Here is a 25,091-nt window from a genome sequence, read left to right as displayed (position 1 = left end):
CACTAGAAAGGTGCCAAAGCGGACTTATTTCACAGCGCAGTAGCGTTTCTATTTTCACGTGCACACACGGCCCCCTTAGATCCTTTCTTTCTCTCACTCTCTGCTCCTGTAGAATCAGAATCAGCTGTACTGTAAGTGGATTATACTCTCTTAAATGTTTATTATTGTCGCACTATGGTGGTTAAAGTTAAGGATTTTGGGGATTTCCGATTGTGAGGGCACCAAATTGATAGTGCATACGTTTTGACTTTTTAATACAGAGATGGGTGATTCCACACCTTTATGTTTGATATACAGTACTGGATAGCACTTCATATTGTGTTTAAAGTGTAAAGACTTTCACTAAAATATGGACTTTTGTCGGGGCTGAAACCCATTATTCATATTTACATTGTGTCTTATAGAGAAATTTGTTTCACTGTACACGTTTTTCAATTTACGAACCCTGTTCAGGAACCAATTAAGTTCGTAAATCGGGTTTCCACTGTAAATAGATAATACAAAGTAACCTATACCGTATTTTTCGGAGTATAAGTCGCTCAGTCGCACCGGCCGAAAATGCCTAACAAAGAAGGAACAAACATATATAAGTTGCACTGGAGTATAAGTCGCATTTTTTGGGGGAAATTTATTTGATAAAACCCAACACCAAGAATAGACATTTGAAAGGCAATTTAAAATAAATAAAGAATAGTGAACAACAGGCTGAATAAGTGTACGTTATATGACGCATAAATAACCAACTGAGAACGTGCCTGGTATGTTAACGTAACATATTATGGTAAGAGTCATTCAAATAACTATAACATATAGAACATGCTATACGTTTACCAAATAATCTGTCACTCCTAATCGCTAAATCCCATGAAATCTTATACGTCTAGTCTCTTACGTGAATGAGCTAAATAATAGGGATGTCCGATAATGGCTTTTTGCCGATATCCGATATTCCGATATTGTCCAACTCTTTAATTACCGATACCGATATCAACCGATACCGATATCAACCGATATATACAGTCGTAGAATTAACACATTATTATGTCTAATTTAGACAACCAGGTATGGTGAAGATAAGGTACTTGTAAAAAAAAATTACAAAATAAAATAAGATAAATAAATTAAAAACATTTTCTTGAATAAAAAAGAAAGTAAAACAATATAAAAACAGTTACATAGAAACTAGTAATTAATGAAAATGAGTAACATTAACTGTTAAAGGTTAGTACTATTAGTGGACCAGCAGCACGCACAATCATGTGTGCTTACGGACTGTATCCCTTGCAGACTGTATTGATATATATTGATATATAATGTAGGAACCAGAATATTAATAACAGAAAGAAACAACCCTTTTGTGTGAATGAGGAGGGAGGTTTTTTGGGTTGGTGCATTAATTGTAAGTGTATCTTGTGTTTTTTATGTTGATTTAATTTATTAAAAAAACAAAACAAAAAACAAACAAACAGAAAAAAAAATGATACCGATAATAAAAAAACAGATACCGATAATTTCCGATATTACATTTTAACACATTTATCGGCCGATAATATCGGCAGGCCGATATTATCGGACATCCCTACTAAATAATATTATTTGATATTTTACAGTAATGTGTTAATAATTTCACACATAAGTCGCTCCTGAGTATAAGTCGCACCCCCGGCCAAACTATGAAAAAAACTGCGACTTATAGTCCGAAAAATACGGTAATATTCTTTATTCCATTATAAATCAATTATTAACAAATCTTTAATTATTATATTGTATATTATTATATGGTCTATGGGTAATATTGTGTATTATTAAAGTTAAAGTTAAAAGTACCAATGATTGTCACACACACACTAGGTGTGGCGAAATTATTCTCTGCATTTGACCCATCACCCTTGCTCACCCCCTGGGAGGTGAGGGGAGCAGTGGGCAGCAGTGGTGGCCGCGCCCGGGAATTATTTTTGGTGATTTAACCCCCAATTCCAACCCTTGATGCGGAGTGCCAAGCAGGGATGTAATGGGTCCCATTTTTATAGTCTTTGGTATGACTCGGCCGGGGTTTGAACTAATATACTGTGAATGTATTCTATTTCTTTCTTTCTGGTTTTTGAATTACACACAGCATAGATTGACCAATTTGGCGAACAGGCATCCTGGATTAATTATTTGTCTTTCAAACCACAGAATGTTCAGAAACCCTGGCCCCAGTCGTCATAAACCAGCCAATCAAAGACGTGTGTCTATCTACTCATGTATATCTACGGAAAAAAGTGTTGCTGGCCTGGGGCTGCTCTGTATGAACGTCATTGTCTCTCCTGACTTGATCTGCTTGCTAATTTCATCTTCTTAGCTGGTTATTTTCTTTTTAGCCGCCTGTTAAAGTGTACAAAGTCTTTATTCTTTTCTTGTTTTACTACTTCACATTCAAGCTATATTAATTAATATAATTGGATATTAAGAATAAATGAGTGTTCGACTCCTACCTTGTTTACATCCGTGACAACCTCCTTTTTTGGACTCAATCAGAAATATCAAGCAGCTAAAATGCGCCAAATATGGACAAATGTGGAGAGAGTGTTTTGCATTTTCCCATCATGCATTGTGTGTGCATTAAATGGGTGTCATTTAGAATTTTTTTAACGTTGCGTGATTTTTTAATAATATCCACAAAGTTCAGTGAGCAGGTTGTTATGAGTGTTGACATTTTGTGTTGGTTGCATTTCTCTTTTTGCGCCATGACTAGGGAAGGTTGTTTGGATTGGGTCACCGAAATAAATCTTGTGCTCTGTTCACTTCAAGTCACAAATCATGGTCATTGACCTGAAATAGTCATGTTGTCCACAAGTTGTAGCACTAAAATTGTCAGATAATAAAAATAAATATAAAGTTACCAGGTTCCTTGTTAAACTCAGGAAGTATAGTTTGGACACCCCTGCGTAAAGGGTGAATTTTCAAGTTTTTAAAGAAAAAGTATAGTTGGGATGAGGAGTAAGACAAATATGTAAAAAATATATTTCTGAAGGATTTACATGACTATAGTTCATGGATATTCTGTTTTTTGAGGTGTGCTTGAAGCTCATCGATAGAATGCCAACTTTTGGCCTGTATTACATGTAAATAATCGTTGTTTAGGCATTTGTCCATCGATTAATGAGTCGTCCACGTTCTAATCGTGATGCCTCGCAGAAGTGATCATTTCACCCACCTCTAAGTCTGACTATTCTAAAGTATATCCAAGTTTATATAGTATTGTCCCCTGAAATTGTAGTGTCATTAATTCTTGCCGAAATGTGACTGGTGTACTAACTTTCGAGAGATACTGTACATGGTAGCTGGTCTACGGTTCTAAACCGTACCATGCCGGGTCGACTTGGACTGCACAATATTACTTAGTGGAAAGGTTCATGTTAATGACAGTAAATGTGTTATGTGGTCATACATTTTTTCAACAGATGTATTTTTTTACCACTGAGGTGGCGACTAGTTCGGTTTGTTCGTTACTAGCTGAAGTGCTGTCGTTTTTATTCGTGTAAATGTGGCAGTAATAGGGCCGAGTGGCTCAGACGGTCGAGCGGGTGTCCAGAAACTTGAGTGTTCCTGGTACGAATCCAGCTTTCGCCATGCTTGTCACTGCCTTTGTGTCCTTGGGCAAGACACTTCACCCAATGCAGCTCACGCTGGTGAATGAATGTTTGGTGGTCAGAGAGGCCATGTTTCTGTCAGTCTACCCCAGGGCACCTTGGGCTACAAACACCATCAGAGTGTGAATGTTGAGTGAATGAATGATGGGGTTTCAGTGTCATGCGCTCTGAGTCAGGAGAAAAAAGTGTTATATAAATCTAATGCATTGTTATTAATATTACATGTTTGGGTTCTTCATATGGTCCTGCGGTCAAGACAAAATGATAAGTTTGACACATGTGCTCTACGTTATGCTGCTATGTAAGCTTGCAAAATTCCACCTACCTGGAGAGATGTCCTGGAAAAGGGACTTCCATATGGTGTACTGCAGGGGTCCCATGTACTTGGATGTGGGGAAGTCTTCATAGGTCAGATTGGTCTCATGAATCTTCCCTTTAATCCTGCGACAGGAACAGATCAATGGCATTTTCAATCTGTTTAATTGCCTCTTGTACAATAACGCAGCGACTTGCTCCATTAATCCTGTATATGGGGATTAAACACCTCTGTCATTGGGGTTAATTGTTGGAGCCAGGGCCGTAACCAGGATTTGACAAATACCCAGGTCAAAAATATGGTGGTCCAAGAGGAGCTTTGAAAGGCTGAAATCATGGGTTTTCCCAGCACCAATAAAATATTATTACCTTGAGCAACACAATGACCAATCAACTTTTTTAATTACTATGCTGAAGTTTAGCGTACTAAACAAGTGCAACATCATTAAAACATCAATTTGGTAACTTTACTTCATTTCGGATCGGATGATGTTTAAAGTAAAAGTGGATTTCAATGTGTTACATTGTTTTCTGGAGTTGTAGCGGGTTCAGCGGTGCATGACCAAAGATCGTATATTGTGAGAGGACGACCTACCGCATTGTGATGTACAGCGCACATGATGTCCCACACAAAGTATTTTTGCTATAAGTCATATCTTCTTCTCAAAAAAATAAATAAATACAGAGGACATGACCTCGGTGTCCTCAATGGTACTTACGGTCATGGACTGAGCATGTGAATTGGGTTAAATCAGGGTTTCCCCAAAAAACATTTTCAGCGGTATATATATTAGGGCTGTCAACCTTAATGCTTTAACGCATGTGATCAATAAAAATTAATTATCGCGTTAACAAATATGAATGATGATTAATCACTTCCAGGTTGAGGCATAGTGTTCCTGGGATTAAAGACCTCACCTTTTTTTTCTCCAAACATATTGCTGGGTATAGTGGCCAAACAGCTCAACTTTTGTTTCATCTGACATCACATGGACAAAGAAAAGACCTTCTGGAGGAAGGTTCTGTGGTCAGATGAAACAAAAATTTAGCTGTTTGGCCACAATACCCTGCAATATGTTTGGAGGAGAAAAGGTGAGGCCTTTAATCCCAGGAACACCATTCCTACTACCGTCAAGCATGGTGGTGGTAGTATTATGCTCTGGGCCTGTTTTGGGCGCAGTTGGGTGTTCCAACAGGACAAAGACCCCAAACACATGTCAAAAGTGGTAAAGGAATGGCTAAATCAGGCTAGAATTAAGGTTTTAGAATGGCCTTCCCAAAGTCCTGACTTAAACATGTGGACAATGCTGAAGAAACAAGTCCATGTCAGAAAACCAACAAATTGAGCTAACTGCACCAATTTTGTCAAGAGGAGTGGTCAAAAATTCAACCAGAAGCTTGTGGATGGCTACCAAAAGCACCTTATTGCAGTGAAACTTGCCAAGGGACATGTAAGCAAATATTAACATTGCTGTATGTATACTTTTGACACAGCAGATTTGGTCACATTTTCAGTAGACCCATAATAAATTCATAAAAGAACCAAACTTCATGAATGTTTTTTTGACAAACAAGTACGTGCTCCAATCACTCTGTCACAAAAAAAATAAGTTGTAAAAATTATTGGAAACTCAAGACAGCCATGACATTATGTTCTTTACAAGTGTATGTAAACTTTTGACAACGACTGTATGTGTGTGTATATATACTGTATATATATATATATATATATATATATATATATATATATATATATATATATATATATATATACTGTATATATATATATATATATATATATATATATATATATATATATATATATATACATATATATACATACCCGTGGCGTGCAGTCACTAGAGGCAGGGGAGGCGGGGCCTCACCTGCCATCATGGAAAAAAAAAAAAGGTAAAAAGAAAAAAAAATTAATTAAATTGTTGTTTGTATCCAGTGATTATACTAAAGTTATTTTCCATTTAACTTCACCAGTTTTAGATTATTTTTATTTTCATTTTCACATTTGCCGTTCAAATACTGAGAACAGACGGTGCGGTGATCAGCAGCCAGTTGAGGCACGTCACTGATTTAAATAATAAATGATAAATGGGTTATACTTGTATAGCGCTTTTCTACCTGCAAGGTACTCAAAGCGCTTTGACAGTATTTCCACATTCACCCATTCACACACACATTCACACACTGATGGCGGGAGCTGCCATGCAAGGCGCTAACCAGCAGCCATCAGGAGCAAGGGTGAAGTGTCTTGCCCAAGGACACAACGGACGTGACTAGGATGGTAGAAGGTGGGGATTGAACCCCAGTAACCAACAACCCTCCGATTGCTGGCCCGGCCACTCTACCAACTTCGCCTCAACATGGATTGTGCACAATGACTCGGCTAACTGCTGAGCTGCTGTGCAGTGAGACTGTATTGCTATATGAATTATATCAGCTAACTAAACTATGGCATAGTTTAGTTAGCTGAGGTATATAATGTACAGTGTATTTTGTCAACAACTGTACGTGTGTAACGTATTTCTTGTGCTGATCATTCATAAATCTGCTGCAAAAGACGTACTGGTTGAGGCTCGCAGTAATCCGGCCTCCTGGTGGTAGAGGGCGGTAGTGATCCCAGAGATCATTCCTAGGCCGCAGAAGAAAAAAAAAGAAAAAAAAAAAAGTTTGCAAGTCAATTAGAGCAGCGATTGTTTATTTCCTCTCGCCTTGACTTTTATTAAAAACATGGAGGATTACATATGTAAAATAAAACAGTTTTCTAAACTGGACTTTCAATCGAAGCAGGAGGTAAAAATTAAAGGTAGACCAACGCCGGAGCTAAAAGGTTTGCTTTTGACTTCGGGACAGAAGACCCGTTCTTTTCAAACGGCGTGGTACACACGCAAAGGCTGGCTGTGTGGATGTCCAGCAAGAAAGGAAAGACCATAATAATGTTTTTTTTATTAAATGTGCTTTTTTGTGTGCTACAGTTGTGTAAAGAATGCTGGTATGAGCTTTTAAACATAACCCGTTAACTGATGCCAATCACATGGTGAATAAGATACTATTTAGGGTTCATATGTTTGTAAATCTGACTGTGATGATGCAGTGCCTCACCAGACATTAACCTCACCGCACGCCACTGAGATATATATATATATATATATATATATATATATATATATATATATATATATATATATATATATATATATATATATATACATATATATATATATATATAGCGGGAGGAGAAAAAAAGCCAAATAGAGTTCTTTCTCGAATAGTGTTTCTCCCCCTCTTGATCAAAGTGCTGTGACTCCAACCTTTTTTGGCCCTGAGGTAAGTTATTTTGAACTTATACTCCATGAAAAAGCCACAGAGACTGAGTTAAATTATTCTGTTTTTGCCATACACTTCCACTAAATGATTTGCAAGAAAAGGGAGTAGGTTGTTACGCCAAATGTTTGGCCGTATACTAAGTCATACAAACAGCATGCGAAAACCTAGACACAATTTTCTTTGAAACCACTTACAAAAGATGTGGTGTACAAAAAACAAGGTGCCATTGTAAATGATAAGATACTCTTACCAATAAATCAATTGTGGGATTGGTTTGACTCCTTAGTTTTAGGCCAAATCCTGATTATTCACATTTCCAAGACACTTTGAGGTACCAACTCCATATTTTAATACATTTTTACTTCCTGCAGGTAAATCACGTAAATAATGCAAGGAAGCAAATGAGCAACTTTCCTGATCAGAATGATTTTTTTCATCCAACTATAGTGTAGCTCAATATCTAATCGCATGCTCCTGCACAAATATGTTAAAGGGTTCAATGAATACGTCCCCTATGAACTCTGACCAGATTAAACATGACGGATGCTTTTTGGACCCAAGTCGCCATCTGTTTAGGGATTATCTCAACTTGTTGCAAAAAAGTACACCCCGCAGATCTCAGCAAGCGTTTTATTTATCTTGTCTTGTCAAGAGAAAATACTATATAAAGTAAACTTGCATAAACTTTGGAGTAGTCAATGTACAGCTTGTATAGCAGTAAATATTTACTATCCTCTAAAAACGAGTTGACAGCCATTATTGTTTAAATCAGTGTATCTCACATTTTTTTCACCAAGTACCCCCTCAGAAGACACTTGGTTTCCAAGTACCACCATAATGACCAATATTAAAACACTAAGTAGTGTAGTATGCCTACATATCACGTTATTAAGGAAATGGCACAATATTGTGGTATTTTCCAAATACAAAATAAGACTTGGTAAAAAATGCCATACTGTGTAAAATGAAGTGGCGGGGATGTTTCGAATAAACACACTTACTGTAATTGAACACAAACATAATGCTCAAATGTTCTAATCGTATGTATTACCGTATTTTGCAATATGACGGCAATATGACTCAAGTAAACAACACCAACATTTTATCTGTCCCATTGAAAATATAGAACATTACTAGCGATACTCAAAAATCTATCAAAATGTTTTAGTACGACTTTGGTAAGCTACGAAGCCGCACCGCTTAATGTATTGTACTGTGCTTCAACATACGAGTATTATTATGGTGTGTGTATAAGGTAAGACATATTATCTGGCGTTTTGTTTCGCAATATTATGCAGAAGCAACTTTTCTTACCTTCTAGTACCTGTTGATCTGTATTTGGGAACTGCATAAGTCCTGAAAAATTGCACGCGTCCGCCTTTGTAGTCCGTGCCAATACCGTAGTCGATAAGCTTCTTCTTTTTCCCTATCTTCTTGTTATGGGACATTCATCCTCCACTGTTGCCATTTCTAATATAAAGTAGTGTAGAGTTCTTACTTATATCTGTCAGTAAACTCGCCATGAAAGCGCTAAAACATACCGGTGTAGTGAGTTTACATTATTCACCCAAGGAACTTTAGTTATTAGAGAGTTCCGGTCGGACGGTTATTCACGAACACATTTCCGGCCTTGTTTCCGGATGAGGAGATGCTGCTCCGTTATTGATTTAAGTAAAGTCTGAATGTCATTAAAACAGTTAGCGCCATCTTCTGACACTTCTTCCACCCCCGTCCTTGCACGCTACACCGCTACAACAAAGATGGCGGGGAGAAGACGCTGCCGAAGGTGAGCCACGTAAATAAAACCGCCCACAAAACGGCGCATCCGGAAGCGACTGTCAGAAAGCGGCTTGAAGATGATCTGTAAAACAATCTATGCAACATGTTGACCGAAGAACCACCATCACATGTTATGTAGACCACAAGGAAGTGTTTTACATTTAGAAAAAAAAAAAAAAAAAAAGACTCCTTTAATGCGCCCTATGGTCCGGTGCGCCTTATATATGAAAAAAGAACGAAAATAAACCATTTATCGGCTGTGCGCCTTATAATCCGGTGTGCCCTATGGTCCGGAAAATAAGGTACACTCACCAAGTTTTTTGTTTGATACCGTGACACGTCCCAGCCTTATTGTGAGGATTTTTAAACCGCAAAACCGTGGTATTTACAACACCGTTACATCCCTAGTATTGTCCCTTGAGAAGATATACTGTATTTTCCGCACTATAAGGCGCACCTAAAAACCTCCAATTTTCTAAAAAGCTAACAGTGCGCCTTAAAATCCGGTGCGCCTTATATATGGACCAATATTGAGCCACAACAGGTCTCGCAACTACGGTAAGCAGCCGCCGACTTCATTTTCCCCCGTAGAAGAAGTGTGCGGTGCATGCTGGGATATATTGTTATTGCTTTGCACTATTTCGAGTGTTACTATATTGTGATTGCACTAACGTTTGATTTACTGTAACAGCATCAGACTGTTTTTTACGTGTTTATTGAATCGAGGAAAAGTTCTCCTCCACTATGTGATATAAATGTTGCACTACATGTTATACCTTGCTGTTGTTAAAAGATAAACAAAATACCACGTCACTGACTTTACCTCGGGGAAAATAATAAAACAGCTGTTTATTCATTTTGGGAGTGAACGGAGTTGTCAGAACGCTGGTTTGTAATCTATTAATAAAGTTTGACTGACCTATGTGACTGTTTTGTTGACATTCCCTTTAGCGCAGCTTCATCTAATGCAGTGTTTTTCAACCTTTTTTGAGGCAAGGCACATTTTTTTCATTAAAAAATCCGGAGGCACACCACCAGCAGGAAACGTTAAACAATGAAACTCCACCAGGTCGTCGTGCCTTATTCTGAGTTTGTTGGTGTTTTCCTGTGTGTAGTGCTTTAGTTCTTGTTCTGCGCTTTTATTTTGGTGGCCCTTCCTGTTTTGTTGGTGTTTTCCTGTAGCAGTTTCATGTCTTCCTTTGAGCGCTATACCGCGCACCTGCTTTGTGTTAGCAAGCAAGGCTATTTCCGTTGTTGCTATCCTTCTTTGTGTGGACATTGTTGATTGTCATGTCATGTACGGATGTACATTGTGGACGCCGTAAGTTTTTGCTGTCGTCCAGCATTCTGTTTCTGTTTACTCTTGTAGCCAGTTCTGTTTTACTTTCGTTTTGCATTGCCATTGCTTTTTCCTTTCCCTTTTGTTCATTTTTGGTTTAAGCATTACATACCTTTTTACCTGCACGCTGCCTCCCGCTGTGGTCCGCATATTGAGATCACAACAAACCATCCTCGTCTCACCCGACACATTCCGACTTTTACAAAGCAATTAACTACCTGCTGCCACCTACTGACATGGAGTATTATGTGGTTACCCTGCCGAGTTTTACCCAGCACAAACACTAAGCAACGGCACATTATTTGCAGATTCTAATTATTAATTTTTTGGACCAATTAGGTGAAGTTGCATAATTTTCCACGGCACACCAGGCAATATCTCACGGCACACTAGTGTGCCGCGGCACAGTGGTTGAAAAACACTGATCTAATGGATGCATAACGTAACCCCAGCCTCTACTGTAGCGTCTATTCTATGTGCCTTAAAATGCGCTGCGCCTTATATATGAACTCCGTTTTAAAATAAGCCATTCATTGAAGGTGCGCCTTATAGTGTGGAAAATATGGTAATAAAATGTTGACTGAAATGTGAGAGGTGTACCCACTTGTGTGACGTTATTGCTAATTCTCTTACCTATCGGACGTGACGGCCACCCCCTCCAGGAAGTCGTGCCGCCCCGTCTCGTCGAGGCGCTCCTGCAGGATCTGGATGCCCTCCTTGACGTCGCGCAGCTGCTGGCTGTAGCGCTGGATCTTGTGCTCGATGTCGGTGAGCTTGCGCGCCGTGTCCATCTCCAGCTCCTCCAGCATGCACTTCTGACGCTCGCGCAGGAAGCGATGGAGGCGCTCGAAGGCGTCGCCGATGGTGGCGCGGAGACCTTTGGCTGAGGACTAAGCAAGCAAGATGCAACGCTTGTTAGTCTTAGACTGACTGTTGCACAAACTTCCTGTTATACAACAATGATTATGATATGCAAACTATTCTTTCTGCGAACATCCAGCTCTCTCCAGATGTGTGCATGCTGTCTTAGGAACTTTCATCTAAAATTTAATTACTGTGGCTGAAGAATTTCCTCTTTGTCTCACAGTGGGGGCTGGTATTTTCTCTGTGGGAGCCTATTAAATGTGACTATTTCTCAAGGAGTGTGACAGTTATGACATTGGAGTAGGCAGCGTCCCAGCTCTCCTAGCTCGTTGACGTGTGGAGTGGGAGGATGCAAAAGGCCCGACAATCAGTCTTGCTGACTATGGAGCTGAGAATGTAGGTGTCTGCAGCCCCTGGAGACAGGAGGCTGGATACCTTTCAGGCAAGTGTATGATTATAAAGAGAATCCCCTGTGTGTGTGTGTAGGATCCTCCAGAATGCGAAACAGCCAAGTATTTTAAATGGAACACCTTTTAAACGAGAGTTTAGTGGCTGCTGTTTTTACTCCTCCAGCCCAGGCTCAGTTGGAGAGACACAATAAGGGGGGAAAATTTTAAAAAAGAGGCCCCCTTTGGCCAGGAAGGAAAAGGAGGAGGAGAGGTGGAAACACAAGAGGAAGTTTGGGCAAATGTTGAGGAAATCTAAAGAGATCAGTGCTTTTTCCACTGACGAGTGGTGCAGTTAGGGCACATCTACAAAGTTGGTCGGCCTCAAAATGACAGGAAGTGCTGTAACGGTGTAACAGGTGCGTCAAGGGGTTTTAATTTCAATACTTTAATTAAGTGTGGCAGCGTAACTTTCAATGTCACGACGAAGGAGGATTTAAAAAAAAAAAAGGCTTTTATCCCCCTATTATGTTAAACAGAGATTTTAACAAGTTGCCTCTACATTGCAGCTATTATCATATATATCTGAAGTATGACACCAAAATACCTACAAAGTTTGTGGATAAATATCAGAATAGTATCGATATCATCGAGACTCCTGAGTCGTTTTGAGAGATAATGAGCAAGCCAGTGACATGATCCGCGACGTAGAGTTAGGAACCACAGATCCCTTCCCCATAAACAACAATGCCAATCAAGCAGACTTTGTGAGAGCTATTAATTTTGGGAAAAATTATGATCAAGAATAGAGATGTCCGATAATGTTTTTTTTGCCGATATCCGATATTGTCCAACTCTTAATTACAGATTCCGATATCAACCGATACCGATATATATAGTAGTGGAATTAACACATTATTATGCCTAATTTTGTTGTGATGCCCCGCTGGATGAATTAAACAATGTAACAAGGTTTTCCAAAATAAATCAACTCAAGTTATGGAAAAAAATGCCAACACGGCACTGCCATATTTATTATTGAAGTCACAAAGTGCACTATTTTTTTTTAACATGCTGTGAAAGTGAGTGTGAATGTTGTCTGTCTATCTGTGTTGGCCCTGCGATGAGGTGGCGGCTTGTCCAGGGTGTACCCTGCCTTCCGCCCGATTGTAGCTGAGATAGGCTCCAGCACCCCCTGCAACCCCAAAAGGGATAAGCGGTACAAAATGGATGGATGGATGGATGCCTCAAAACAGCAGCTTGGAATTTGGGACATGCTCTCCCTGAGAGAGCATGAGGAGGTTGAGGTGGGCGGGGTTGAGGTGGTGGTGGTGGGGGGGTGGGGGGGGTAGCAGGGGTGTATATTGTAGCGTCCCGGAAGAGCTAGTGCTGCAAGGGGTTCTGGATATTTGTTCTGTCGTGTTTATGTTGTGTTACGGTGCGGCTGTTCTCCCGAAATGTGTTTGTCATTCTTGTTTGGTGTGGGTTCACAGTGTGGCACATATTTGTAACAGTGTTAAAGTTGTTTGTACGGCACTTATCACTTATATTTTCAGGTCACATGGAAATTAAATATTGTTGGCATTTTCCGGATGTTTTTTTAGAGGATTTTATGGGCACAATAGAGGACCCTCGATCTGTTTACTTAATTGTTAGTCATTTATTTACAATTTCTAACGCATAAAAAAGCTAAGCATATGTGTTCTTGTCTTATATAAGGATTGTGAATGATAAACAGCACATCTCTTTCCAATGTTTGCTTTGTTCCAGTATGACTGATCTGATGATATAGTCAGAGTGCAGAAGTGTTCCCATTGTGACGTCAATCCTCGGAAAATGACAAATATATTCAGAGCGGAATATTAAAAAAGGCTCTCTGAAATTGTGGCATTTTGTAATGCTTCGACAGTATTTTCACATACAGTTGGATACGGTTTAATGAATACAATGAAACACAAATAAGCACATACAGTCAACTTGTTTTTCCATTCTACTGGTACTTTAATACTCTACTCTATACAGTAATACTCTATCTATCCCTAGAGTAGGGATGAGCAATAACACGATATCAATACTGTATATAACATAACACGTAATCAATATCAATAAAAAAATATGTTCATTAAAATGTTCGATCATTTTTGATGTCGAAAGACACAAGAAGTTGCAAGGCAAGGCTGGTTGCATGAACAAAGGCACTTACTCACTCACTTTAGAGTTTTTTATGCCTTCATAAAAGGAAAAACCTCCTTCCTTACAGACACGGTGTCGCATCTGACCCCTAGGTAGATGGGCTTACCTTGTGTATACAGTTTGCCCAGCACTTCATACTATATTCATATACATTTACTACTTTAAACAGGCTTTGCTACACATCTTAAAACACAGCCTGGAGCTCTGTCATCTATCCGCCTGTCAGCTTCAGTTGGGGAGCTATAAGGTTGACCATTTTTGTTTTCATTCATGCCAACCTTGCTTGACGTTGCTGTTAAAATGTAAGTGTATTGTTAGCACTCACATAGCCATGCCAGTGGTCCTCTGCTGTCACTACCTAATGCTACTTTGTTGTAATTGATACAGTATATGGCATCTACTATGATGGACAAGTTTAGAAAGGATTAGGTGCACAATAACGCTTCAAAGCTAGATTTTAGGCAACGCACTTCCAATACAGTAAGTGATATTGTGAGATGTCTATACAAAAGGAGCAAAGGTAGGAATAGGAATCAAAAACAAGAAACCGATTTTACCAGTGTTATGATTACGATTCCTGGAAATCATTTGCCAGTTTTGTAAGAAATACCTTATTGATTCCAACAAGGCAGCTTGCAATATTTGCCAAGTGGATATTTCATTAAAGAGGCGAAATACTAACAGAAACACAATACATAGCATGCGAGAACTTAGGAAAAATTACGTGTTTTTAATCTTCTCCCTGTTTGAGAGGTGTTCTTCACTGTTGGAGGTAGTATAATTTGTCAGAAAGAACGCTTATCCTTCCTGAAAAAGAATATGTTATATGTTTCTGCAAAATTAATGTAAACTTTAATGATGGTTACAAAATTGCAAAATTCACAGTTCTATTGGACTTAACTTGCTTGTATTTGTCACTGGCTGAAGTAGTCTTACTAACTTTTCAGTGCGCAGCTAATATTCTTTTAAAACGTTTTGAACTTTTTCAAAAAATGTTTTACATGTTACTGAACATTCATGTGTTATCATTGTATTAGTTATTTTGGAAACACATAATTTTTTTCTGGGGACCGCCAGGCCCTGGCACCCCATCGAGGCTGTGGGCCTCTTAAGATCTCACTGCTGGGGTTTGTACACACAAGTTTCTTCTAAAATAAACAACGTTGTTATTCATTTTTCCAAATGAGAATCCATTAGAGAATCGAAAAAGAATCAAATTGTGAAAATGTAATCAAAATCATAAAAATCTTATCAATTCCCATCGTTGGCTAAAGGGTTATAATGTTGGACATTTAAGATTCTGGACAACAGAAAAAAATATGCGTGCTTCTTTTAAGGACATTCAATCAATTGCAACTGGACTGTTCAGTTTTCCTTAGATTATGTTTCAAGCCTCATCCTTCTAAGAGAAACCGAACAGTCCAGTTGCAATCGATTGAATGCTTTGAGAATGCAATGACCTGGATAAATGAAAATATCCACAGGCATTTGTGTTCAAACAAGGAAGAACGGGATGGCGGTTACACTAGCTAGCCTTAGCAGTTTTGGGCTTGGATCATGTGTAGTTGGTCTTGTAAGATGTTATATGTTTCTAAGAAAATGTGGCTAATGTAGATAAATATTGAGTAATCTGTCTGGTGGATTACAAAGCATGCCATAATAAGGATTAGTGCCTGCCAAAGTACCACCATCGGGTCCATTACGGTGTTATTGGTTATACTAAACGTAAGACAACTTCTATTTCATTCCATCTGATGTCAAGTATCTGTTCAATGCAATGTTCATAGACCATTGGACAGATGGATTGTTTCAAGCGAGCCATAAGAAATAGATGTGTTTTAGGAGAAGAAATGCTGCAGGACCTTGGTCTCAGTGAGTTGTCTCTGCAAGAGCTGCAAGGCCTCGGTGTGACCCTTCTCGCTGTCCTGCAGGGTGGCCAGCTGCTCCTTCATCTCCCTCTGCAAACAACCAAAGCACAAGCAGCAGCAGGTCAGCAACATTCAGGATAATAAAACATTAGAACCACTAATAAAACAATTGAACTTGATTTGCTTCCATCTTGCTGAAAACGCACAGCTACATGCAGAAATGCTAACGAGTCGCTTAAGCTCAGCCACACGCTGCTCTGCTTATTCAACTTTGTATTGTTTGTTGTTACTGCTCGGTCTGCTTTCCGTGCAGATTAAAAGCCTGGGCTACACGAAAAGGAATTTGGATGTGGAGCCAAGACATGAAGAGGATCGCATGAAATCCCAGGAGACGTCGAGCTGCGCCAGAAGGAAACTGGGTCTCGTCTCAGGCCGGGGTTGCACTGGGAGAACCGCCGACGACCCTCCTCAGGTCTCCACACGCAACAAACAAGGCTCCGCTGTCACAAAGAATGCATCTTTTTACTCTGATAATGTAAGCTTGAGCATGCATGCACATCTGGGATCAGCAGATGTACTTTCATTTTAATAATTAGCACCTTCCTGGTGTTTTCTGGATCAGTATATTATGCATTCCTATTTCGCGTCACTTCCTGTTGACCGGGAAGGATGAACAAAAGCCAAAGCTGTGCTGTAGCTACCACAGTTTTGGGTAAATTTGGACAATTTCCTAACCACTCAGCATGATCACATTAACAGAATAGCTTGCGGACACATTCGACCTGACCTCTATTTGGCATGAGGCACGGATTCATCGAAACAAGCGCATCGGAAGTGCAGATAGCCATTGAGGTGAACCAAGCCTATAGCAACCGGCACCCACCCAGCTGCAGGAGTTTTTGGAAAGACTTTGCTGACACCTCCAACTTGAGTTCTGTCCAGCATACGGTACAAAAACAAGTTATATTTGCCGCTAGCCGCTAAAAACATGAAACACCTTTCAAAAGAATGGCAACTCAAGGAACAAAACTCGTAGTCCAGGAAATCTGTGCCCACTGAATAAGTCTCTGGAAACAAATGATCAGATGATAATGCTGGAAAAAATAGACTCTGAAGATAATTGATGAGACGGATTAGAATACATGAATGAATGATGTGATTGTGAAGGGGCTTCATATTTCACCGAGCTCTTATGCAAGAGCAGTTGAAAACCGAGAACCAGATGAAATGGATGTTGCCTTTACAGTGCAAGAGGCTAACTTTCCGCAATCAAATGAATTTGATGTCGATATTAATACCTTTGACTCATGAATTCCACCGAATGGATACCACACCAGTCATCATCGTTAAGCTAACCAACAGGTTATCAAAAATCGCACTGCTGAAACAGGGAATGAAGCTGACGGGTACAAATGTGTACATGAATGAGCACCTCACAAAATGCAACGCTGACATCACCAAGATTTGAGGACGCAGAGCAAAACTCAGGCCACTTGGAGTGCCAACTGCAAAATATATCACACATTGAGCTGAATGGAGGTCCAGAAGCAAGAGTACTAAGGATCTGGATAAATAATAAATACACTTTAAACAAAACGATAATAAAGGACACAAGAAGCAAACCAAAAATTAGCCAGTCTGAGGGAAAACATACGTTCAACATCAACACTACTACGTTACAAGAGATCACGGAACAAGATTGTGATGTATCATGTTGTAGTTTTATGGATGTTCGAAATAAACTAAAACTCAAGAAGACCTAGATTTAGGGGCACATACAGTATATCAACACTCATTGCTGAACACGGCATGGAACTGCAAACTTTTCGCATTACATGAGAATGATGCAGGAACAATTTTTTCTCCCACATCAGGAATAATTGTTTTTATTACACATAGGATCAATATAATAATAACAAAATTCAATCGAAAACAAACTGTCAGTTGTTCATTTCAACAGCAGAAACTTGCATGCCAACTATGACATTTTTTTTGGAACAATTGAACGCATATTTTAAAGTGATTGCTAACTCAGAAACATGGATTGATGCTGAATAAGGGAATTGATTTTGATCTAAAAGGATATGAACTGAACTACATCAAAAGAAGAGTGGGGGAGAAGTACATGGATAATATCGGATTTTAACTACAAATTGGTGGAAGGCATGGCATTTGCTCATGATACCATCTTTCAATGTATTACCATTGAAATATGTCATGAAAAGAGCAACATATGTATTGATCAGCTACACATACCGTATAGGTGTGAATGAATGATGGGTTCTACATGTAAAGCGACTTTGGGTACTTAGAAAAGCGCTATATAAATCCCAGGTATCATTATTATTATAGAACACCTAAGTCAAGTAATGAACTGTTTGAGGACTTGATTAAGGCAATATTCACTGAAATCAGTCAAAAAGTAATTTTATTATCTGGTGAATTCAACATTGACCTCTTGAACACTAATAAGAAAAAGACCATTGATGACTTCATAAACACGCATGCGTTTATATCTTGAAATGACAAGATCATGCAGAATTACAGGCCACTTCTACGAGCTCATTGATAGCATTTACCAACAATTTAGATTTTTACTTTAATTACTACAAGAGGTCTGTTTATTAACGACATCAGTGATCGTTTACCATGTTTAACAATCTGTGAAGGAAACTACAGGAAGAGAAACATGGATGACAAAATTATGTTTTAGAGACTAAACACAAAGAGAAGGATCAATGCTTTTACGTATGGTCTGAAAGAACAACATTGGGACTGTGTACAGTAAAAATGATGTAGATGAAGCATATGGCATTTTATTTTAATATTTACATGATGCTTTTTGACAGTGTCTATGGAAGCAACTTTGTAAGAAGCAAAAGAAGAAGAATCAACCAAGGATAACAAAAGGATTTCAAAATACTACTAACAAAAAAAACATTATATAAAACATTTATAAACATTTATAACTCAAAGACAGGCTGAAAATAAGTACAACGTGTATAAGAACAAGCTACCTAGCATTTTACTAGCATATAGGAAATAATATTACAGTCAAATAGACAGGAACAAAAATAACATGAGAGCAACATGGGGCATTATAAATACCATAATTAAAATTGGTTCGAAGAGCAATTACCTTGATTACTTCTTAGATAGAAAAGTAATAAAGGACTTTATAAACAACAAAGTAGTTGAAAGCTTCAATACAGTAGTTAATACTATGATCGAGTTAATTACAAACTAAATGTGGGATATAAATAATAATGGAAGTATAATTGTTTGTATATAGTATATAATTGGTACAAAGGTTTAACTAACACGTGTACAAGGATATTTCAAATATCTTTATTGTGTATATAATTGAACAGTATTTATGTTGTGTACAAGGTGTATTTATAATATGTTGTGCAAAGGAAATTTTATATTTTTAGGAAGCTCATATTGTATTTGACATTGTTTATAGGGTTAGGCGCAATAAGTGTTCAACTTCAGCCTAAACCCTTTCGGTCTGCAACATTTTAAATTTATGAATGTCTGTTTATGTAAAACTGTTTGTTTATTTTGTTGACCACTGACAGAAGAAATAATAAACTAATAAACTAATAAATATTTTGTAAATGTTGACCAGTTCTGGAAGAAAATATTCTAGATCCCGTCTAAGTTGAGGACTTTAATGATACCATGGACAGAAATCCCAACTCAATGTTCTTCACGGATGTGACAGAGGATGAATTAATCAACATTGTGACTAAATATAAACCAAGACCTAACTTGATTGAAACATAATCTTTATGGAATATATAAGGAACGTTATAAAACAATTTGCAGAACCATTAATGAATGTACATCTGAAATGTATCCATCCATTTTCTATCGCAAAAGTAATATAGCAACAGTGGACTGGAGACAAACACCCCTTTACAAACTAAAAACATGTTTCCTTACTTCCACAATTTTCAAAAATCATTGAAATATTACTTCATAACAAATTGCACAAATTCATGAATAAATACGCTTTGTCATATTCTGGTACAGTAAAGAAAGCAGGTTCCCCAAGGTCACACATGCACCGCGAACCCTGAAGGGGGCCCGCCCCACTATTTGATAACTCAAACAGACGTTCCACCTCATTACCTCCCTGCTTCTGGAGGCAGACATCTGTTCCATCTCTATTCCAAATATCATCGAGCCTCTACCATCTCCGGGGTCTGTTGAAAAGGGGTCACCTGCCCCAAAGGTTATTAAAATTGGCACTTCATGAATATATCAAATGGCAGAAATATAGGTTGAATAGGTTCTGACAATGGGTAATCCCACTTCTGACACCATGTACTCCCACTTCTAATACATGTACTCCCACTTCAGAAATAATGTGCCACTACTTCTGATGTAGTATAGTCTGAGTTTAGACAACATTTGTTAAATTTTGACAAACAATATCAACATGTGTTGGCTGCAATGGACATAAATGGACTGGATGACATAAATCCAAATAGACATCCATCCATCCATCCATCCATTTTCTACCGCTTATCCCATCCAAAATGTATAAAGTGCTGTAAAGCCTGCTTTTCCAATAGTACATCTATCCCTTATGAAATTAAAATAACCAACAATAGTTGATTGTTGATTCAACCAGCTCTAATTCAGGGTGAAACTAATGCAAGAAAAGCAATCATCTATTTCAAAGCTAAAGTTAAGGGAAATCCTGACACCTGACAAAAAATCCTCTAAATGGAGCTGTCAGCTAAGGCGACTGGGGGAATAGAAAAAATATCTAACAAGCAGATAGTCAGCTGGAATAAATACTTGAATAGTGCTCTGCTGGCAATAACAATTTAAAGCATCTAACGGGCAACAGGAGGTGAAAAACATGCAAGTTATTCATCAGTGTTGTTAAAAAAAACAACCTTATTGCAACAGCTTGTTGTTGACAAAATTGAGTCGAAAAGATTCTGCATTTTCTCCACAAGGACATGATAAGAGGACAACAAATGGCTCCCATTACTGGGTGAGGTAGCGATGGCGAGCATGACTCGCCATGTTAATAATGGAGGGCAGTGCGGCAGGCACAGAAACCTCGACCGCTTCATCACTACTGGTTTGAGTCAGCAGGTCAAAGGCCGCACCCGCACGCTGAGGGTAAGACGGGAGCTGACTCGCTCGGCTGAGAAAATGCACTACTCTGCCGCTAGATGTGGGACTGACTGATCACGGGGGCATGCTACTGGACTCTTAACAACACCAGAATGTCTGTGAAATGATGCAAATGCATTGTTTATAATATAGGCACCAAAAGAGAATCTAACTGAGGTGTGTCACCACCACAACTCGGCCAGGACCAAGCAAACTTCCCTCGAGTCCCCAGTATGCAAAGTCCGCGACACGGTTGCAACCCTTTCTAACTCATGCAAAACATATTACGATCCTCATGCATACATTTCAAGGCAACCAAACTCCTCCATAATGTTCAATTACATAATCCTCCTTAATCCTTCAAGTGGCCTGCAGATGTTTTTTGTAGCAAAAAACTCACAATAAAAAGTTTATGACACAAATTTATGGGCGCTGACAAGGAATTAAGTCTGAAGTGCAGATAAGATCTTAGATTCCCATTACATTAAAGTGTAGGGCTGGGTATCATGGCCAATTTCCTAATTTGATACGAGGCATAAGGTTCCTAATCAATTACCGGTAACTATTATTCGATTTGATTCAGTCTGCACTTAAATAATGAGAATGTTTCACCTCTGTTAAAAAAATCTTAATTTATAAAAGGAACTGCAAGTGAAAGTGCACTTGTTTATTATTCAGAATTACCTCTTACATACACTACTGAAATGCTCTCAGATAAACAACTGAAATGTTTTTCTCTCACACACACTACTGAAACACTCATACACACCACTGAAACACTCTTATACAACGGCCCCTCGTACGTTTTGCAACATTCCATCACTGCACATTGCATTTTGGTATTGTTAATTCAAGTGCAAATAACATCAAATACTTAAGCTATTTTTCTACGACCCTTATTTTGTTAAGGCAGCCAGTCAGACAGGACTCAACACACAGCGATTTTATTGTGAAGGTCACAAGGGTGCTCTTGGTTTTTCTGGTGCACTTAAGAGCGCTGTGTGCGGGGAGATTTGAAAAAACAAGTAGCTCCCTAAGTTATGGCTGAAATAACAATTTCAGTCAGATGTTTATGTTTATCATAACATAGTGTAGTTCACTTCGAGCACCTAAACTAGCCGCTTGAAGCCCTTTTTTTTTTTTTGGTCCTGTCCAGCTACTCAGGCAAATCATATTGTTGATGTAGATGCCCATACCAGCTGTACAAATTTACTTTACAAAAGAGAAGTGTGGGATACTTCTTTTGTTGCCTTATTTGTATTTGACTTCATTAAATGGATTTACATTATTATTTGGTGCAGCAAAGGAGGGGATAGAAAGAGAAAAAAAGGAAGACAGAGGGGGTAATTGCGGGGACAAGAGGAGGATAAGACAGAGAGACAACAACAACAGCAAACACAACAATAACAATTACAACAATAACAACAACAGAACAGCATCAGCAAATAGGATATGTACAAATATGATGGCAAAAGTGATAGCAAAGAAGCAGTTAGTGAAATAAATAATACAGAAATGACAATGAATATTATTACACTAAAAATTGAATAATACAAATACCAATAGAAATAGCACTAATGATAATGAATAACAATTACCTCTATTATCAACAATACAATTGTTCAAATGCAACAATACATATATGTAATAATAACTTGAAATACAAAAGAAAGCAGATAAATGGAGGGGAAGAAAGAGAAGCCAACTATATTAACCTTGTAGATTGTTATAGTAACAGCAGGTTAAGCTTTGTCAGTGTGCCATGTGTTACCAGTTTCCCGTAAGGCAACAACGTTAATATACGGTATGTTTGATGAAACTTGATTATATGCATGAGTGTATGTATGTATATGTACTTGTATATGTATGTTTGTACAGTGAATGTATACGTACAATATGTGTATATGTATGTTTGTATAGCGAATGTATATGTACAGTATGTATATATGTATGTTTGTACAGTGAATGTATATGTACAGTATGTATATATGTATGTTTGTACAGTGAATGTGCGTGTGGATGTACGAACTTTGAGTGTGTAGGTATGTACTGTATTTGTGTATGTATGTGGGAGCGTAGGTACCTATGCGTGCGTGTATGTATGTATATATGAAGGAATAATTTTGCTCTTTGTTTTTCTGGCGCACTTGACGACAGTGCTGTGTGCGGGGAGATTTGCAAAAACAAGTTGCTCCCTGAGTTATGGCTGAAATAACAATTTCAGTCAGATGTTTATGTTTATCATAACATAGTGTAGTTCACTTCGAGCATCTGAACTAGCCGCTTGAAGCCAGCATGTGTGGGTGTGAGTCTTGACAACTAATGTTGGGATGGCCTCTTTTATTGTATTAAGCCACACTACAATTGAAAACTTAAAGGCTCCATAAAATAAAGTAAATTCAACCGACTGGTACATTGATTCCCAAACAGCGATACATGTACACAGGCTCCATCTAGTGGTATGCCAAAGAAAAACTTGATTAAATATTCAAAACACAGTGTTACTGTTCAAACGGTGTGTATTGTTACAGTGGCCAAAATATTAAATGTACTTGTCAAAAAGAACCTCTGTCTTTTATATATATATATATATATATATATATATATATATATATATATATATATATATATATATATATATATATATATATATATATATATATATATATATATACACTACCGTTCAAAAGTTTGGGGTCACCCAAATAATTTTGTGGAATAGCCTTCATTTCTAAGAACAACAGATGAAAGTTCTCTTTTTTTGAACATTTTGAGCGTTTAATTGACCCCACAAATGTGATGCTCCAGAAACTCAATCTGCTCAAAGGAAGGTCAGTTTTGTAGCTTCTGTAACGAGCTAAACTGTTTTCAGATGTGTGAACATGATTGCACAAGGGTTTTCTAATCATCAATTAGCCTTCTGAGCCAATGAGCAAACACAATGTACCATTAGAACACTGTAGTGATAGTTGCTGGAAATGGGCCTCTATACACCTATGTAGATATTGCACCAAAACCCAGACATTTGCAGCTAGAATAGTCATTTACCACATTAGCAATGTGTAGAGTGTACTTCTTTAAAGTTAAGACTAGTTTAAAGTTATCTTCATTGAAAAATAAGGACATTTTAATGTGACCCCAAACTTTTGAACGGTAGTGTAGTAGTATATATATATATATATATATATATATATATATATATATATATATATATATATATATATATATATATATATAGGCCTGGTCATTATAATGGTACTTGGAGAGCCAAGTGTTTTCTGAGGGGGTACTTGGTGAAAAGAGTTTGAAAACAACTGGCCTAGTGTATCTTGACCTATGTTAGAAGATTAAAGCTTAGGAACATTTTATGTAATCATTAGTAAGGCCAACATTATCACGGTTTCCTGAACTATTAGGATACCATTCAAATGTTCTTTTACAACCACAAAAAAGACTAAAACACTATGTTTCATCATCAAATTGTAAACTCTAAACAACATTTGTTTGGTTTTAGTGTGTTTCATTAACAGATTAAGGACAAACAATATTAATGGCCGCCAATGTTCCTCCTAATTTTTCATGTCTGAGCAAACGCACAAACTCTCTGAGCCTTCCTTGGACCACATGTGAGCAAAATTAAACATGCACACTGTCGCCACACCAGCATTACACACACACTATATACTATATACCCAAACCTGACTTAATCATCATTGTCGGTCTTATCCCCCTTTCTTGGTTTCTTTCTGTTCCCTCCTGCACCAAACACTAAATATATCCATTTAATAAAGTCAATTAAGGTTTCTCATTGTATCCCATTGGGTTGAGTTTTTTCTTGCCCTGATGTGGGATCTGAGCTGAGGATGTTGTTGTTGCTTGTGCAGCCCTTTGAGACACTTGTGATTGAGGGCTATATGAATAAACTTTGATTGATTGATTGATTGATTACGGCAGAAAGTGAACAGTTTAGCTAGATAGTGGCTTTGTTGCTGATGTTGTTTTGGTGTGGTTACGGCCGACAGGAATCAGTTTTGTTCCAAAAAATTATTGTTGTTGCAGACCACCCCCTTAAAATGTATTTGCTGACGTTGTCTTTGTTTCATCTGTTGTGACCACTTGTTAAAAACGGTACAAAATAAATTGTAATATGTTTATTTTGTTCAAAGTTCAGGTTCGATTTTTGATTTGGATTTTGTGTGCTGCACAGATTTTCCCTGCGCAGTGCACAATT

General features: G+C 38.1%; 1 protein-coding gene across 1 annotated transcript in view; it reads right to left on the bottom strand.

Moving 5' to 3' along the window:
- The window catches only part of trim62.1 (tripartite motif containing 62, tandem duplicate 1), a 100,990-nt gene that overhangs the window by 10,040 nt on the left and 65,859 nt on the right, over positions 1-25,091 (bottom strand). Inside the window, exons 3-5 of the mRNA XM_062037459.1 lie at positions 15,716-15,811; positions 11,044-11,300; positions 3,961-4,076 (exon numbers count right to left, since the gene is read on the bottom strand). Coding sequence (XP_061893443.1) covers positions 3,961-4,076; positions 11,044-11,300; positions 15,716-15,811 — 469 coding nt within the window. The remainder of the gene's footprint in view (positions 1-3,960; positions 4,077-11,043; positions 11,301-15,715; positions 15,812-25,091) is intronic.

Source organism: Entelurus aequoreus, linkage group LG26 (assembly GCF_033978785.1).
Source record: "Entelurus aequoreus isolate RoL-2023_Sb linkage group LG26, RoL_Eaeq_v1.1, whole genome shotgun sequence".
In the NCBI taxonomy this organism is placed as follows: domain Eukaryota; kingdom Metazoa; phylum Chordata; class Actinopteri; order Syngnathiformes; family Syngnathidae; genus Entelurus; species Entelurus aequoreus.
The sequence above is the reverse complement of the archived record's forward strand: the minus strand, read 5'-3'. Positions and strand labels throughout refer to the sequence as shown.